Source organism: Choloepus didactylus, chromosome 17, assembly GCF_015220235.1.
Source record: "Choloepus didactylus isolate mChoDid1 chromosome 17, mChoDid1.pri, whole genome shotgun sequence".
In the NCBI taxonomy this organism is placed as follows: Eukaryota; Metazoa; Chordata; class Mammalia; order Pilosa; family Megalonychidae; genus Choloepus; species Choloepus didactylus.
Genome location: NC_051323.1, coordinates 30,499,979 through 30,519,848, shown reverse-complemented (window position 1 = coordinate 30,519,848; position 19,870 = coordinate 30,499,979). Strand labels below are relative to the sequence as shown.

Genomic DNA, 19,870 nt, shown 5'->3' with positions numbered 1-19,870 from the left:
AAAAAGACATAATGCTGAGCAAAATAAGCCAGGCACAAAAAGACTGATATTGTATGTTACCACTAATGTGAATTCTGTGAAAAATGTACAATGTTTTATACTGTAGAATGTAGGGGACCTAGAGATACCAATTAGTGGAGGGGGAATGATAATCTAATAAGAACAGATAAACTATGGAGGGTAATCTCAATGTTATGGGAATGCTCAGGAATGATTATGGTTTGTAAACTTTCTTGGATATAGTAAGATCATGTTGGAAGCAATAGAGTTATTTTAGGTTTCTTTTTTCTCTTATTCCTTTGTTTTCTTAGGGGTTGTTAATTTTCTTGCGGTATGGTAGGAACATATTGGAAGCAAAGTGGTTATTTGTTTTCCTTAATCCATTGCTTTGTTTGAAATGTTGTGGGGTTTTTTTGGTTGTTGTTTGCCTGTTTGTTTTTAATTTTTTGATAAACAAAGTCAAAAAAATTGAAAAAAAATCAGTAGAAAAATGGGAGTAAAAACTAAATGACAAATAGGGTGGGATGGGGGGATGGTTTGGGTATTCTCTTTTCACTTTTATTTTTTATTCTTATTCTGATTCTTTCTGATGTAAGGAAAATGTTCAGAAATAGATTGTGGTGATGAACGCATAACTATATGATCATACTGTGAACAGTTGATTGTATACCATGGATGACTGTATGGTTTGTGAATATATTTCAATAAAACTGAATTTAAAAAAAAAAAAAAAAAAAAAAAACATCAAGAATAAAAAGACATACAAAAAAGCAAAAACAAATGTACATAGCAAATATGTCCAAAAGATTGATATACTTAATAAATGAACCACTCTTATAAACTAATAAAATCTGAAAAGTGGGAAATGAACACAATTCATTAAAAAAGAATGCAAATGGGCAATTACAATATTAAAGTGTTTAAACTTGAAAACAATTAATTATTAAATTTTTACCAGAATAACACTTTAAGTATAAAAATTCAGTAAAGATGAGTGTCCAAGATGACACTGCTAAAGAATGGAAATCAGTATAACCATTTTTGAAAGTAAATGGCTAATGTGAAGAGACTTAACACTGAGCCCCGCCCCAATCAAGATGGCAGATTCAGACATTTCAAGGCTCCATTCTCCCACAGACAACTTGTACAACCAGCAAGAACTGGCAGAAACATCTTTCTCAAAGTCCAGAACAGTTAAAGGATTACAGTAACAAGGTGAGCGCCAATCAAGAAAAAGGCCACTTAAAAGCAACAGGGTTTCCTGGTGTTCCAGCTGGGCCCTCCCCACCCCTTACTGGCTTGGAGGGAACACAGCAACCCTCATGCACATCTGGGAGCATGTATATCTGGCCCAATCTGCCTGGTGGTGGCCTAAGAGATTCCTCCCATATAACTTGCCATATAAAAGGCAGTTCAAGGAACTCTCCAATAAAATGCTACAGGAATGCAGTCAAGTCATACTACCTGGGGCAAGGAACTGCTGGCTGCAGACATACCTTGTATGCACAGGACAGTGAAAAAACTATTTCCTAGGGAAGCAGGGACATTTGTATCCATGTAAATGGGATAATTACTAGTACCACCCAAGCATGCCTGAGACAAGACATGTGCAGCAAGGATCAGGGAGACCCCTAAGCTCTGGCCTGGGGATATTACTTAAACTCATTGTATGGCTCTCCTTCAGTTGAGAGCTGAAGGAGAGCACACCCACAGGTCAATCTGCAAAGACAGGGAAAGGTGTTTTCTTTTTTACCTTTTTCTTTTTTTTTGGTTTCTAGCATACAAGGAAAGCCCTGTCATAACAGTAGCAAGGTATAAGCTTAAGACGAGGTATCACATTCCAAATTCCAGCAAAAACACTTTAATGTATCAAAATGTCCAGGTTTTATCAAACATTGCTAGCATACAAAGGAACAGGAAGCAATAGCCTAGGCAAAAGAGGAGATTAAAGCATTAGAAACCATGAATGACAAGGCCCAGATCTGCGACATATCAGAGAAAGACTTAAAAAAGAATTGTCCCCCTCAAAGAAGTAAAGGAAAACATGAACAAAGAACCAAAGGATATTAGGAAAACAGCAGACAAACACAGTACCAGTAGAGATGGAAATTATGAAAAGGAACTAAATAGAGCCACAGATCATAGTAACAGAAATTTAAAATTCCCTTGACGGTTTTAACAGCAGACTGATGCTGGCAGGCAGAAACAAGAATCACTGAACTTGAAGATAAGATAACTGAAATCATTCAGTCTCAGGAGCAGAAAGAAGAATGAAGAAAAGTGAACAGAGCCTGAAGAACCCATGGGGCAACATCAAGTCCAACAATATATGCATTGTGGGATTCCCAGAAGAAAAAAGGAACAGAGAGAATATTCAAAGAAATAGTGGCTGAAAACTTCCCAAATTTAATGAAAGGCATGACTATATATATTCAAGATGCTCAATGAACTCCCAACAGGATAAACCCAAATAGGCCCAGCAGTACCAAACTGTCAAATGCCAAAGATAGAGAAGTCTGAAAGCCACAAGGGAGTCAATAAGATTAAGCGCTAATTTCTCATTAGATACCATTAAGGCAAGGGGGCAGTGGGATGACATATTTAAAATACAAAGCAAAAATCTGCCCAAAAAAAGAATCTTATATATGCCAAAACTGTCTTTCAAAAATGAGGAAAAGGGTGGAGGCGGGGCAAGATTACGGAGTGGTGAGGAGCAGAATTTCGTCTCTCCCCTAGAGCAGCTGGCAATTACCCAAGAACTACATGAAACAGTGTTTTCGGGGTCTCCAGTAACCAGTCGCACACTGGACGCAAGTTTGGAATTGGAGGAAAAGCTGAGATCGCAGCGAACATTGTAAGTTCCCCGGAGCAGGGGTCTGGCACCTCTCCCCACCCAGACCTCACAGACTGTCTTGCTGCCGGCTCCCAGAAAGGGGGGAAAAAAAAAACACCAAAAAACAGCAATCTGCTGAGGGCAAGAAGGCAGGCTCAACCCAGCCTCAACTGCAGAATTAATCAACAAATTAATTAACTAACTTTGGGAGCTGGGGTGCTAAAGAAGGGCTGGGCTCCGAGAAGTGGGGGCGCGTAGAAGCAGGCACCCATTCCCAGACTCCAAAAAAGCCATTTTTTTTCCCCCTACATTTTGTCCCTTCTGGCTTCTCACTGATCCCTTACCTTTTTGCATTTCAATAGCCCCCGGCAGGGGTGGAACTGAAGCGGTTGGAGAGTAATTATCAGACAATAGCCCAAAGCATATCTTTAAATGCTCTATTCTGACACTGACAAAACTTCCAGGCTGGGGAAAGACTTTTAAAAGAGACTTTTTTTTTTTTCCTTTTTTCTTTTTCTTGATTTCTTTTCTACTTTCTTTTTTTTTTTTTTTTAATCTAAAAGTAATATATGTGGTTATTTTCTATCGGAAAACCCAGGTTGGGGGACTGGGCTGGGCTTGGGGGAGACAGAGTACCCACAGTGTCTTTGAATTCCGTATTCACTACTGAAGGCCTCCACCCCCATCTTTAATTGGCAACTCAGGCTGACCAAGGAATCTACCTGGAGAGGCCCCAAAGAGGAGAGAGGAGAAGGGAATAGTGCCTCTGAGAGACAACTGGAGTTCTGAGGATTGGGAGAGTGGAGGGAGGTTCAGTTCAACTGGCAGTCCTCCTTCTGGGAATTCAGACCCCAGGGGCTGGAATTCAGATTCCGGCTTCAGTCAGCCACATCCCTGACAGGATCAGAGTCATCAGGAGAACTAAAGGCTCCATACCTCCTTACACTGGTGGGGGAGCTGCGGGCTGGCTACCGCCACCTGCTGGACAGGAGAGGAAAAGTACCAATTCTAAAGGCCTCATAGGAGGGTCTCATTCTCAGGAAAACTCCATACCCTCCCAATGAGACCTGGGCCTCACTAGACTGGGAAAATCTGACTAGGGTCGATCATATCTGAGGAGACCCACTCACAAAAAGGTTACACAGAGGCAGAGTAAGAAACAGAAAAAACAAGAGGGGAAAAATTCTGATCAACTAAATAGAACCTAAGTTAGAGGTCTAGAATAAGTTCAACTGAATAACAGAGGCCAGAGAACAAAGCCAACCAACAAGAAAACCACTAGGTAAAAGACAGAAAACAAGCTCCAAAATAAACTAATCAAGAAAATCAGATGCCTAGACAACTTAAGATAACGAGCCATACCAGCAAACATGAAAACATGGACCAGCCAAAGGAACAAACTAATAGCTCAGCTGAGACACAAGAGTGGAGGCAACTAATGCTAAACAAATTTGATGAAATGAAGGAAGACATAGCAAAAGAGCTGAAGGATATAAAGAAGACACTGGCTGACCATAAAGAAGAATTCATAAACTTAAAAAAACAAATGGCAGAACTCATGGGAATGAAGGCCACAATGGAGGAGATGAAAAACACAATGGAGTGACACAACAGTAGGTTTGAACAGGCAGAAGAAAGCATCAGTGAACTGGAAGACAGGTCATTCGAATTCATACACACAAAAGAACAGTTGGTGAAAAAAATGGAAAAATATGAGCAGGGTCTTAGGGAGCTGAGTGACAACATGAAACGCACAAATATACGTGTTATGGGTATCCCAGAAGGAGAAGAGAGGGGAAAAGGGGCAGAAAGAGTAACAGAAGACATATTCACTGAAAATTTCCCAACTCTTATAAAAGACAGAAAATTAGAGATTCAAGAAGTACAACATACCCCAAATAGAGCAGATCCCAATAGACCTACTCCAAGACACTTACTGGTCAGATTGTCCAATGTCAAAGACAAAGAGAGGATTCTGAAAGCAGCAAGAGAAAAGCAATCCATCACGTACAAGGGAAGGTCAATAAGACTATGTACAGATTTCTCTGCAGAAACCCTGGAGGCAAGAAGACAGTGGCATGATATATTTAAGATACTGAAAGAGAAAAACTGCCAACCAAGAATTCTATATCCAGCAAAACTTTCCTTCAAAAATGAGGGAGAGATTAAAACATTTTCAGACAAACAGACACTGAGAGAGTTTGTGAATAAGAGACCGGCACTACAAGAAATACTAAAGGGAGTGCTACAGGCTGATAGGAAAAGACAGGAGAGAGAGAGTTGGAGAAGAGTGCAGAAATGAAGATTATCAGGAAAGGTAAAAGAAGAGGAAAAAATAAGATACAACATATAAATTCCAGAAAACAAAATGGTAGTAGAAAGTACTGCCCTTACAGTAATAACACTAAATGTAAATGGATTAAACTCCTCAATAAAAAGACACAGACTGGCAGAATGGATTAAAAAACACGACCCATCTATATGCTGTCTACAAGAAACTCACTTTAGACACAAGGACAAACATAGACTGAAAGTGAAAGGTTGGAAAAAGATATTTCATGCAAACAACAACCAGAAAAAAGCGGGAGTAGCTATATTAATATCAGACAAGTTAGACTTCAAAAGCGAAACAATTAAAAGAGACAAAGAAGGACACTATATATTAATAAAAGGGTCAATTCATCAAGAAAACATAACAGTCATAAATATTTATGCACCAAACCAGAATGCCCCAAAATTCATGAGGCAAACACTGCGATCACTGAAAGGAGAAATAGATACCTCTACAATAATAGTTGGAGACTTCAATACACCACTCTCATCAATGGATAGAACATCTAGACAGAGAATCACTAAAGAAACAGAGATGTTGAATTGTATGATAAACGAACTAGACTTGACAGACATTTATAGAACACTACATCCAACAACAGCAGGATACACACTTTTCTCAAGTGCTCATGGAACATTCTCTAGGATAGACCACATGTTGGGTCACAAAGCAAGTCTCAACAAATTTAAAAATATTGATATTATACAAAACGCTTTCTCAGACCACAATGGAATGAAGTTGGAAATAAATAAAAGGCAGAAGGTCATAAAATTCACAAATATATGGAGGCTAAACAACACCCTCTTAGAAAACCAGTGGGTAAAGGAAGAAATTACAAGAGAAATTAGTAAATACCTCGAGGCAAATGACAATGAAAACACAACTTATCAAAACTTATGGGATGCAGCAAAGGCGGTGCTGAGAGGGAAATTTATTGCCCTAAATGCCTATATTAAAAGAGAAGAAAGAGCAAAAATTGAAGAGTTAACTGCTCACCTGGAGGAATTAGAGAAAGAACAGCAAACTAACCCCAAAGCAAGCAGAAGGGAAGAAATAACAAAGATCAGAGCAGAAATAAATGCAATTGAGAACAGGAAAACAATAGAGAGAATCAACAAACCAGAAGTTGGTTCTTTGAGAAAATCAATAAAATCGATGGACCACTGGCTAGGCTAACAAAAAAAAAGAGAGAGCAGATGCAAATAAATGCAATCAGAAATGGGAAAGGAAATATAACTACCGACCCTGCAGAAATTAAGGAGATAATGAGAAGATACTATGAGCAACTATATGCTAACAAACTAGACAACTTAGATGAAATGGACAACTTCCTAGAAAAGCATAATCAACCAACATTAACTCAAGAAGAAATAGATGACCTCAACAAATCAATCACAAGTAAAGAGATTAAGTCAGTCATCAAAAAGCTCCCAAAAAGGAAAAGCCCAGGACCAGATGGTTTCACATGTGAATTCTACCAAGCATTTAGGAACGAATTAGTACCAATCCTGCTCAATCTCTTCAAGAAAACTGAAGAAGAGGGAAAGCTACCTAACTCTTTCTATGAAGCCATCATCACCCTAATACCAAAACCAGGCAAAGATACTACAAAAAAAGAAAATTATAGACCAATTTCTTTAATGAATATAGACGCAAAAATCCTCAACAAAATACTCGCAAATCGAATCCAGCAGCACATTAAAAGAATTATACACCACGACCAGGTGGGATTTATTCCAGGTATGCAAGGCTGGTTCAACAAAAGAAAATCAATTAATGTAATACACCACATCAATAAATCAAAGCAGAAGAACCACATGATCATCTCGATTGATGCAGAAAAGGCATTTGACAAAATTCAACATCCTTTCCTGATGAAAACACTTCAAAGGATAAGAATAGAAGGGAACTTTTTCAATATGATAAAGGCAATATATGAAAAACCCACAGCTACCATCACACTCAATGGGGAGAGACTGAAAGCTTTTCCTCTAAGATCAGGAACAAGACAGGGATGCCCACTATCACCATTGTTATTCAACATTGTGCTGGAAGTTCTAGCTAGAGCAATTAGGCAAGAAAAAGAAATAAAAGGCATCCAAATTGGAGAGGAAGAAGTAAAACTTTCACTATTTGCAGATGACATGATTCTGTATGTAGGAAATCCAGAAAAATCTACAGCAAAGCTACTAGAACTAGTCAATGAATACAGCAAAGTAGCAGGCTACAAGATCAACACGCAAAAATCTGTAGTGTTCCTATACACAAGTAATGTGCAATAAGAGGAGGAAATCAAGAAAAAAATCCCATTTACAATAGCAACCAAAAGAATCAAGTATTTAGGAATAAACTTAACCAAGGACACAAAAGACCTTTACATAGAAAACTATAAGAAACTGCTAAAAGAAATTGAACAAGACCTGAAAAAATGGAAGAACATATCATGTTCATGGATTGGAAGACTAAATATAGTTAAGATGGCAATTTTACCTAAACTGATTTACAGATTCAATGCAATACCAATTCAAATCCCAACAACTTACTTTACAGAAATAGAAAAACCAATAACTAAATTTATTTGGAAAGGTAAGGTGCCCCGAATAGCCAAAAATGTCTTGAGAAAGAGGAAAGAAGTGGGAGGTCTCACACTACCTGACTTTGAAGCATATTACAAAGCTACAGTGCTCAACACAGCATGGTACTGGCATAAGGACAGATATACTGATCAATGGAATCAAATTGAGTGTTCAGAAGTAGATCCTTACATCTATGGACAACTGATCTTTGATAAGGCAGTGAAGCCGAAGCAACTGGGAAAGAGCAGCCTGTTCAATAAATGGTGTTTGGAGAACTAGATATCCATTTCCAAAAGAATGAAAGAAGATGTCCATCTCACACCTTATACCAAAATTAACTCAAAGTGGATCAAAGACCTAAACATTAGCACCAAGACCATAAAACTCTTAGAAGAAAATGTAGGCCAATACCTTAAAGATCTTGTGAAAGGAGGTGGTTTCTTAGACCTCACACCCAAGGCACGAGCAACCAAAGAACAAATAGACAAATGGGATCTCCTCAAAATTAAACACTTTTGTACATCAAAGGACTTTGTCAGAAAAGTCAAAAGGCAACCTACACAATGGGAGATGATATTTGGAAACCACATATCAGATAAGGGTTTAACATCCCGAATATATAAAGGAATCCTGCATCTCAATAACAGAAAGACAAACAATCCAATTAAAAAATGGGCAAAAGACATGAACAGACATTTTTCTGAAGAGGAAATACAAATGGCTCAAAAGCACATGAAAAAATGCTCAACTTCACTGGCTATTAAGGAAATGCAAATCAAAACCACAATGAGATATCATCTCACACCTACCAGAATGGCCATTATCCAAAAAACAGAAAATGACAAGTGCTGGAGAGGATGTGGAGAAAGAGGCACACTTATTCATTGTTCGTGGGAATGTAGAATGGTGCAACCGCTCTGGAAGACAGTATGGAGGTTCCTCAGGAAGCTAAGTATAGATTTGCCATATGACCCAGCTATTCCATTGCTGGGTATATACTCAGAGGAACTGAAACTTAAGACACAAACAGACATTTGTAAACCAATGTTTACTGCAGCATTATTCACAATTGCCAAGAGATGGAAACAGCCCAAATGTCCATCAAAGGACGAGTGGATAAACAAACTGTGGTATATACACATGATGGAATATTATGCAGCTGTAAGACAGAACAAAGACATGGATCATGTAATAATGTGGATGAACCTTGAGGACATTATGTTGAGTGAAGTTAGTCAGAAACAAAAGGACAGATTCTGTATGGTCTCACTAATATGAACAGACATTAATGAACAAACTTTGGGAGTTAAAAGCTGACAACACAGGCAACCAGGAGATAGAAAGAGGGCAGAGATCAGCCATTTGATGCTGAAGGACTACAGAATGTTTAGGATTGATTGCATAGATCCAGAAATAGACAGCATAATACTGTGCGATGGTAGCATGGTATTGTAAGTACACTGAACAAAGATGTCTGTGATTAAAGCTGAAAGAGGTGGGATAGGAGAATGTATCACAGCAGAGGTAAAGATAGATGATAAAGACTGGGACTGTAGAACGTGGCAAAAACTGGAGTGGCCAATGACTGTTACTAAATATACAAATATAAAAATGTTTTTGCATGTGGGAAAGCAAATGAATGTCAACCATGTAGAAATTTGAAAAAGGAATGGTATTCAGGAAAAAACATAATCAAAGCAAACTGGAGTCTATGGTCAACAGTAACATTGTAATATACCTCCATTAAATGTAACAAAGGCAATATGCCAATGCTAAATGTATATGAGAGGGGGATATAGGGGAGTAATACGGGATTCTTGGTAGTGGTGTTATTTGCTGTCCTTAGTAGTATATTGTATTGTATGACATGTTATTTTTCTTTTTATCATTTTTTCTTATTGCTAAAAAAAAAAACAACAATTTTTCTTGTAGCAATCAGTATGTTCAAGTGCTGATTGTGGTGATAAATGTACAACTTTATGATACCATGACCAACTGATTGTACACTGTGGATAAATGTATGGTATGTGAATATAACTCTATAAAATTGTAGGAAAATATATATATTGGAGTAAAAGTGTTGGAGAAAACATGGTGAGAGGGATGATGCCTCACCAATATGGACTAACTACAATGTGTAAACTCAGAATTGAATCTTAGAACATAGCCTAACATGGACACAATAATTTTAATAGTCCCTAGATTGCAAGCTCTTACAGCACTTAACTCTATCGCTGAATTGTAAGGCCTATCTCTAAACTTTGAGATGCTGATCCCCTAGCGTGTTACCTGATTAGTCTCTGGAACAATGCATATCTCTGAGACACCTGAAACTCAGAGCTACAGCTCGGCAGATATGAATGTCAGTATTAGTGCATACAGCCACTGTCAAAAAAATAAATAAATAAATAAAGCTGAAAAAGAGCCCAAACTTCAATTAGTGATATGAATGAAGCAGGTCTGGTTAAGACCAGGGCAAGTTAGGCTAAAGGATAAAGGTTGAAACTGATTGTGTTTTAAAACTTCAACTTTCATATGAGACCAAGGGAACAGATATCTATTTGGTACAGGATCTAAATTTTCTAAACGGTACAACTCTACAGTCAATTTGTTCAGACACCACAATTGCATGGAACTTTGAATAGGAAGTGAGATACGGTAGGTTAGTATAGGCTGGAATGAAATAGTGACACATTCTAGAGTAATTTGGGCAGACATTAAAAAATATATTTACAGCCTCCCCCTCCCCAGCCCCGAGGACCTGGGGGAAGGTGCGGATGTGTTGGACATCCTCACCTGGGCTGGTGTTGATGTTGTCACAAACATTGGGACTGGCGGTTTGATGTGCTGAGCCCTCGAGCACGGGACTTGCCCTTATGAGGCTCATTACCACAAAGGAGAGTCTAAAGTTGTATGTAATGGTGCCTAAGAGTCTCCCCGAGTACCTCTTTGTTGCTCAGATGTGGCCCTCTCTCTCTCTAACTGAGCCATCTCGACAGGTGAACTCGCTGCCCTCCCCCCTACGTGGGACCCAACCCCCAGGGGTGTAAATCTCCCTGGCAACACAGAGTATGACTCCCGGGGATGAATGTGGACTCGGCATCGTGGGACTGAGAGTATCTTCTTGACCAAAAGGGGGATGCAAAATGAGACGAAATAGTTTCAGTGGCTGAGAGATTCCAAATGGAGTCGAGAGGTCACTCTGGTGGACATTCTTATGCACTATATAGATAACACCTCTTAGGCTTTAATGTATTGGAATAGCTAGAAGTAAATACCTGAAGCTACCAAACTCCAACCCAGCAGTCTGGACTCCTGAAGACAATTATAGAATAATGTAGATTACAAGGGGTGACAGTGTGATTGTGAAGACCTTGTGGATCACACCCCCTTTAGCTAGTGTATGGATGAGTGGAGGAATGGGGATAAAAACTAAAGGACAAATGGGGTGGGATGGGGGGATGATTTGGGTGTTCTTTTTTCACTTTTATTTTTTATTCTTGTTCTGGTTCTTTCTGATGTAAGGAAAATGTTCAGAGGTAGATTGTGGTGATGAACGCATAACTATGTTATCATACTGTGGACAGTGGATTGTATATCATGGATGATTGTATGGTGTGTGAATGTATTTCAATAAAACTGAATTTAATAAAAAAAAAAGAGGGAAAGACTAAGACATTCCCAAATAAACAAAAACTGAGGGAATTTGTCACCATTAGACGGGCCCTACAAAAGATGCTCGAGTGAATTCTGCAGGTTAAAAGGACAGTACACAATAGATCAAAGCCACAGGAAGAAATAAAAATCTCCAGCAACAGTAACAAAATGGGTAAATTTAGATGTCAGTACTATTCTATTTTTGGTTTTAACTCCACTTTTTACTTCTTACAAGATCTAAAAGGCAAATGCATAAAATGTAGTGATAACTTCCAACATGTTCCTACTTTACCCCAAGATATACCTGTGGAGAATGCAGGGGTATTCGCCTACCCCACCTCCATGGTTGCTAACATGACCACAGACATAGGGGACTGGTGGTTTGATGGGTTGAGCCCTCTACCACAGGTTTTACCCTTGGGAAGAAGGTTGCTGCAAAGGAGAGGCTAGGCCTCCCTATGGTTGTGCCTAAGAGCCTCCTCCCGAATGCCTCTTTGTTGCTCAGATGTGGCCCTGTCTCTCTAGCTAAGCCAACTTGAAAAGTGAAATCACTGCCCTCCCCCCTACGTGGGATCAGACACCCAGGGGAGTGAATCTCCCTGGCAACGTGGAATACGACTCCCGGGGAGGAATGTAGACCTGGCATCGTGGGACGGAGAACATCTTCTTGACCAAAAGGGGGATGTGAAAGGAAATGAAATAAGCTTCAGTGGCAGAGAGAATCCAAAAGGAGCCGAGAGGTCACTCTGGTGGGCACTCTTACGCACACTTTAGACAACCCTTTTTAGGTTCTAAAGAATTGGGGTAGCTGGTGGTGGATACCTGAAACTATCAAACTACAACCCAGAACCCATGAATCTCGAAGACAGTTGTATAAAAATGTAGCTTATGAGGGGTGACAAGGGGATTGGGAAAGCCATAAGGACCACACTCCACTTTGTCTAGTTTAAGGATGGATGAGTAGAAAAATAGGGGAAGGAAATAAACAGACAAAGGTACCCAGTGTTCTTTTTTACTTCAATTGCTCTTTTTCACTCTAATTATTATTCTTGTTATTCTTGTGTGTGTGCTAATGAAGGTGTCAGGGATTGATTTGGGTGATGAATGTACAACTATGTAATGGTACTGTGAACAATCGAAAGTACGATTTGTTTTGTATGACTGCGTGGTATATGAATATATCTCAATAAAATGAAGACTAAAAAAAAAAGAGAATGCATGCTGAATAGAATAGACTCACTGATAATTTATTAAAATTATTCTCATGGGCTAGTATAAGCACATGGTCAATTATACATTTTTCAGTTCATTTAAAATATCACTGAATGCAGAGTTCTATACACATTGTTTTAAGATTATCCATTTGTACTTAAAATTTCTTAGATTTTTATTAAATAATTTTATGCTTGATTTATCAATTTTGAGAGGGATGTATTGCACTCTCCCATAACAATGGTATATATGGCAATCTCCTCTGTAGTGCTATCAAGTTTTATTTGAACCTATTGTTTTAGGTGTAATTATCTCTTCCTTTTGTGATAACATATTTATCACTGTGTAGTGAGCATTTTTATCCCAACAGGGATTCTTGTCTTAAAACAATTTTACCTGACATCCATACAGATAACTAAATTCTATTTTCTTTAGTATTTGTATTCCAATGTTTTGTGTTTAAATGCTTTAGGTGTAGCTTACAAGTTTGGATGCTATGGGTACTGTTTTGCTTATCTTTGTATTTACTCAGTAAGTTTTACCATGTATATTTAAGTTAACAAAAGGTCTTCATTAGACCAGAACTCCAATTAACCACTAAAATTTATTGACTTACAAAAAAAAAAAAAAAAAAAAAATGTAGTGATAAATCAGTGGTTTTGCACTCAATGTATAAACATGTAATCTGTGATAAGAACTACATAAAGGTGGGGAGACAGAAGGGTATAGGAACATAGTTTGAGGGAAGTTTGTGTATACTATTGCAACCAATGAGACTGTTACATATTCAGGATGTTAAATTGAAACCCCATGGTAACTACAAAGAAAATACAGGAGAATATGCAAGCACATAAAGACAGAAATTAGAATACAGGTTGCTGGTGGTAGGAAAAGCTGGGAGAATAGAGAGTTAATGTACAGCGGGTACATAGTTTCTGCTTGGAAAGATAGGAAAGTTTTAGTAATGGAAGGTGGTGCAAATACCACAATATTGTGAATTTGATTAATCCCACTGAATGGTATTCCTGGGAGTGGTGGAAATGGGAAAATTTATGATAGATAGATAGATATGTTTCCAAAACTAATTAAAAAAAAAAAAAAGAAGAGCAAATAAAGAGACAGTGACAACTGAATGCAACACCTGAGCTCTAACAAGGTAGGAGAAAGGCTCAAACATAAACAATTAGGACATGACAAAATTGGAATATGAACTATAAGCTTTACATTGTTAAGTTTCTTGAACTTAATAACTATACTTAAGATGGTTACATATGTGAATATCCTTGTTTTTAGGAAATATGCATGGCAGTAATAAGTGTACAAGGAGCATGATATATACAACCTATACTCAAGTGTTCAGAAAATGGATTGTTAGATAGATAGATAGATAGATAGATAGATAGATAGATAGAATGATACAGCAAATGTGGCAAAATGTTAAAACTAGTTGATCTGGATATGTGGGGGGATGGGAGTATATTGGAGTTCTCTGTATGGGGTCTGTTTTATTTTTGTAACTGTCCTGTAAGTTTCAAAGTATTTCAAAATCAAGTTAAAAAAAAAAAAAAGTTTAAACTGTAAAAAATGTTGATACCAATTGCACATCTAGGAATCAATCTTAAAGAACCAGAGATGTAACTGTTAGATTTACATACAAGGATGCTCATCTGCAACCTTATTTATAATATGGGAGAACTGAAAACAAATACACAATAGGGAAATATTTAATTTTATCTGAAATGGAATATTATAGATATATAAAAACTTGTTTTCAAAAAAGTTAAGGGAAATGATCAAACAACATTAGGTAAAACAATCTAAATATTAATAAATATCTCAATTTTATAAACATATTACAAATTTTTTAATTTTATAATAATGTATTATAAAATAATTTTATAATATTATAAATTTTATAAATGTAAGTATCCATAAAAAATAAGATGGAAAAATATTTCAAAGCATTGACAGTAATCATCACTGGACGGTAAGATTATGGGTGATTAAATTTAAACAGTTTTCAATTTGTCTACAATGAGTACATGCAACCTTTATAATCAGGAAAAGATGAGCGAGGAAGTGAAAAAGAAAAAAAAGCCCAGCCCATTTTACTACGGTCTGTCACATACTAGTCATTATTGTAAAGTTTTAGACTTTATCTTTTCTGAAAATATAAGGTCTTACTACTTTATCAATCTAAAATAAGAAATACCTATAAAGTAAATCTACAGATAATATCATTATTAAACATACAAGAGATATTAACATGTTTCATGAATGTGCTAGAGCTAGTTATCAAATAGTTAATTGTTACAGGGTCAATGCAGATAGCTCACATTATTGGTACTCAACTATACATAAGCATGGTGCCTTATTTTATGTTACATTATAAAGATACATGAATTGAAACTGTGAATACTATTATCTTTGAAAACCAGTATTTCAAATATTTGGTTTAAGAGGACATATACTTAGCAAGATTAATTTGTTGACTAAAAATCCATAATTTGGGACTTGTATATTAGCAGTAAAATCAAATTTTCCAATTTTAAGAATCAGTTCAAATTTTAGAGTTAAATATCTAACAAAAAATGTTATGGCTACTAATGATTTCCTCATGCATTTAGTACCTATATATTATCCCATAGAAGGAACCCTAGAAACATGTAGTTGATCCAAGGGTTTATTTCACACAAACAACATTAAAAAAGATTCTCATTCAGCTACATTAACCACCACTTTGAAATTCCTACTACAATTACCATGGAAATAACTTGAATTTTTGTAGATACATAAAAATATGGTAATTTTTTTGCTCTGCCTACCACAGTTTACTCATAGTAACGTCTTCCATTCAAATAGATCATCATAAAGTTTATACAACATAGCATACCTATTAAGAGCATGGATTTTTGGCCTAATCTAGGATTAAGTCCTATTCAAATCCTGGCTCCACCAAATAACAGTCATATGACCCTAAGCAAGTTTTACTCTAAGCCTCAGTTTCCTCATCTGAAAAGGGAAATAAAATACCTACCCCACAAAGTTTATTAAATAAGAGACACATAAAGGAAAGCACCTGGCATTAATTGCTCAAAAAAGTATTCTGCTTTAAAAACAAAATGCAAATAGAATTATTCTGAAAATACAGGTATCAGAGTACCTCAATGTTAGCTTAGATGATCTTTGACAAGTCACTTAACCTTTCTGAGAGTCAATTTCTTCACCTTTAAAATTTGCATACCAATACTTGCCCTCTGTCTATCTGAAAGGATAGTTAAGAGGAACAAATGAATTGTCCATTTTAAACATTTGGTAAACTATAATCCACTAAAGCAGCACACAGAATGAAATCGACGGCATACAAATGGATTAAAAGATTGATGTACATTTAAAGCCAATTTCTTTCTGCTCTCAGAGAAATGTACCTTACCAAGGCAATAATGACCTCAATTTTCCAGCTATCTATGGTGGTAGCTAAGAGCGTAACCTTAGGCCTGTAACTTCTTACCACATACATAAATGCTTTGGACTTACCTAGGAACTGGGTCACAAAAGTAACTTACAAACACAGCTAATATCTAGAACAAGCGTAAGAATTTACATTTAAAATTACTTCCTAAACCGAATGCAACCCCACAAACTGACAGTAACAAAATTCACTCAATATGTCCCAAGCTCTTTAAATTTATTCCTTTCCTATTAGACACAAAAGCATTCGAAAGAAAAATGTAAACTCAGACATATTATATTGTTGAGATTGGTTATTTTAACACTAAAGCCAAAAGCTATTTTGCAATGTAATGTCAAGTTTTAGGATAACTATCAAGACCATAAAAACAAAGAGGGTAAAGGATTCATAATCATGGGTCCTTAGCCTGGCTTCATGGACAGGCTTCAATGGGCTCTTAACCCATAGGCAAAATGGTGTCTGCATATGTGTGTATGTTTCCATGGTGAAAGTTTACAGTTTTGAATTCTCAACAGGACTAGAAGTATAACTGGTAATTTTAATACCCTCACAGCCTTTTGCTACCATTTTTTTTACATTACATTCTCTCAAAATTTAAAAAAATATTTCATGAGTCCTCACCCTCATCAGAAACTCTATGTATATCTGACATGAAGCCATACTATCCATATTATATCTACCCTTTCATTTAAAATATGAAGTTTTTAGATTATAAATATATGGTATGTCCAGACAGACTTCTTTAAGTATGATCACCGTAAATCTGACAAGAAATAGTTTCTAAAAAGTTTTTGCTCTTAAAAAAAAAAAAAAATTTCTAATTGTCTTAACATCGAATTGAAATACACCACCCAAAAACAGAAATCTTTATTTCTTCTCTTAGTTGGTTAAACTGTCACAGGGAATTAAATATTGAGAGATAAATATGAGCACATTATTTTGAGACTTTAACTGAATTTCTAAACAACATTGAGTAGATACTCATCTTTGCTCAATCTATAGGGAAAAAAAAGGACAGACTTACTAGATAATTATTGTGAGCAATATTACAAGACATATAATGTACTTCAATTCAAGTTTTATCAAGCTCCAACCATTAGGCCCCTATCCAATCATGGATGAACATAACTATGATGAGATACAGTAATACCATATGATATCATGTTGATCTTAGTTAGATACGTTGATCTTAGTAGGAACTACACAGAAAAGGACGAAAACAATGTTAATACAACTACAAAAAAACAAGTTGTAATAGCTTGGTATAAGCTATATATAAAATTGTTGAAGTAATTTTAAGAAATGAAAGGATCACCGTGAGATTAGTGTGTAAGAGGAAAATCTTTTAACTGGACCTTAAAGAAAATCTTGAGAAACTGTCTAAGTATTTTAGAGACATCCGTTTGCTACTTATCCTCAAACAGAAAATCTTTCTTATCTGTTCACTAAAACAGGTTTCTTAGAGGGTATGCATTGCCAGATTTTGTCAATCTGGTTCAACTAACTACTTACTTAAAGGTAATAAAAATGAAAATCTTTTTCAATGCTCCATATTCTAACACTCCCATTAAACCATTACATTTTTTGGTGCTTCCAACCAAAGTTCTAGTGGTTTCCCAGATAATCTTCCTTAGGACTTTTCACTATGAGTGAGATGCCATCTCTTTTCAAAAGATGATAAAAGAATTACAAACTTTAGTTAACATCTTTTGGTACTATGATGTTTAAAAAGTTCTAAGTTTAAACTTAAGTTTAAAATAATTTTAAGATTACCAACACAACTATTAAAATTAAGTCATTTTTCCTAATGTATATTAGACAGCAAAGCTATTTGCTTTCCGATTTGAAAATGACAGTCATAATCAAAGTCATCAACATATAACTCAGAGCTGAGACATAAATTATTACCTACTGAAATAAGTACTGAAGACTTACATTTATAATCCTACCATAAAGCACCTTCACCAAAAATAAAAGCATCTTAAAATACATATAAATGTAGGTAACCTTAAAATTCTAAGAAAATTTAGGATGACATAAATATTGGAAAGTATAGCTCGAGTAAGTGTAAAAGCCTCCTTTTACCTGTCAAGAGGTAAATGCACAGCTGAAAGTAAACAAGAACCCTTCCACTTTTATTATTTAGCCTTTGGTCATTAAAGTGAAATTCAAACACATAAAAAAGTGAAACTCAAACACAAGACAGTGCATTCATAAATCAATTGTTTTAAACAGTCCTATTAGAATACAGATCTTTGAAAATCTTTCAAAATATCACCAGCAGAACACAAATCCAAAACTCACATAAACTACCTGTAAACGAATATTTTCTTAATCAAGTTTTTGAAAATTAATCTTTTCATTTAATTCACCTTCCAAGTAGGCCTTTGGGCCCAGAGGTAGTTGACTCGCAATATACCGTGTTTCTTTAAGGTGAAATGCCATCTTATAAGGGTTTGGGATAAAATAAAAGAATTTGGGTAGGAAGGTAAATGTGCCCTCTTTAATAATCAAAAATATAAGGAATAAAGCGTTTTGTTCCGGGAGATTAAGTGCAGAAACCATGGCTATTCCAGGATGGTATCTGTAGTACAGTGTCTCCTTAGTATCGTAAAACAGAATTTACCACCAAAACGGCAAATGGTACACGCAGGAGAAACATCATTAATTAAAAAATATATATATATAAAGATTCCAATCATCATTATCACAGCTCATTTTCAGTTATTTAAGTACTGGCACAAGGGTTTAATACACCCATACACACCCCGGGGGGGGGGGGCACCACCCTCCTCCCAGGGAGTTTAATGAAAATTAGCAGGTAAGAAAGGCCTCGGCACCACGCTGAAAACCAAAGACAGCGGCCGGAGAGTCGGACTGCGGAGGAAAGCCTCGTCCTCGGACCCCTCCTCCCCTCACCTTCCCAGCAAGGCGAGAGAGAAGAGCTCATTAGTACCTTCGTTAATTGACACCTGTAATGAAAAAACTTTCCGAGAGCCGAGGCCGTTCGGGCCCTGCCCGGCAGACCTCCGCGGCGGTCGCCTCCTGGGCGTCCAGGTAACCTGGCCGAGCTGGGCCCGAGGCGCCGCGGCAGACGCGCCACCGCGCACCTTCCCGGGCCGCTAGGCCCGCACGCCTCCAGACCCGGCTCGCGCCTCTCGCAGGCCGTGGCGGCCGGGGAGCGGCGCAGGGACCCCAAACCGTATACCCCGACAGGCCGCGGCAGCGGCTACTTACTTTCATTTAACACCTCCACCAGGTCTGCGCAGTTCTCGCACATCGTTCGGCCGCCGCCCCCCCCCTCCCCCGCTTCGGATCGCACTGACTGATCCCTACCAGCGGGGGGGAGGGGAGAGAGGGGGAGGAGGGGGCCGGCCGGCCGGCGGGGCAGGGAGGCGACAAGGGCGGCCGGCGGCGGGGACTGGGCGGGGAGCAGGAGAATGGGGGAGGGGGACGGCGGTCCCCGGAGCGGGCGGGGGAAAGGAGGGGGGGCAAGGGGAGGTGCGCAGGCCGGAGGGGCGCAGAGGCGCCGGCGGCGGGGAAGGGGGGGGAAGGACGAGGGGAGGGGAGAGGGAGGGAGGGGGCGGGCGGGGAGAGAAGCAGCACAGTCACTTCACCGACCAAACGCCGCGGCCACCGCTGACGCCGCCGCCATTTTAATAGAGCGCTCGGACTGCGCTCGGCTCTTTCCGCCGGGGCGAAGAAGCCGACAAGAAGCGCCTCGCGCTCTCATTCCTCCGCCTCCCGCCCACTTCACTCCCACCCTCCAACCTCTCCCTCTGCACACA

The 19,870-nt window shown here is 38.0% G+C and overlaps 1 protein-coding gene across 5 annotated transcripts in view; it reads right to left on the bottom strand.

Moving 5' to 3' along the window:
• Window positions 1-19,526, bottom strand: part of USP34 (ubiquitin specific peptidase 34) — a 371,878-nt gene extending 352,352 nt beyond the window's left edge. For 3 of the 5 annotated variants that reach the window (XM_037806728.1, XM_037806730.1, XM_037806731.1), the window contains exon 1: window positions 19,320-19,526. In XM_037806728.1, coding sequence (XP_037662656.1) covers window positions 19,320-19,362 — 43 coding nt within the window. In that variant the 5' untranslated portion in view covers window positions 19,363-19,526. The remainder of the gene's footprint in view (window positions 1-19,319) is intronic. The other 2 variants (XM_037806729.1, XM_037806732.1) reach the window with 1 other exon arrangement.
• Window positions 19,527-19,870: the final 344 nt, after the last annotated feature.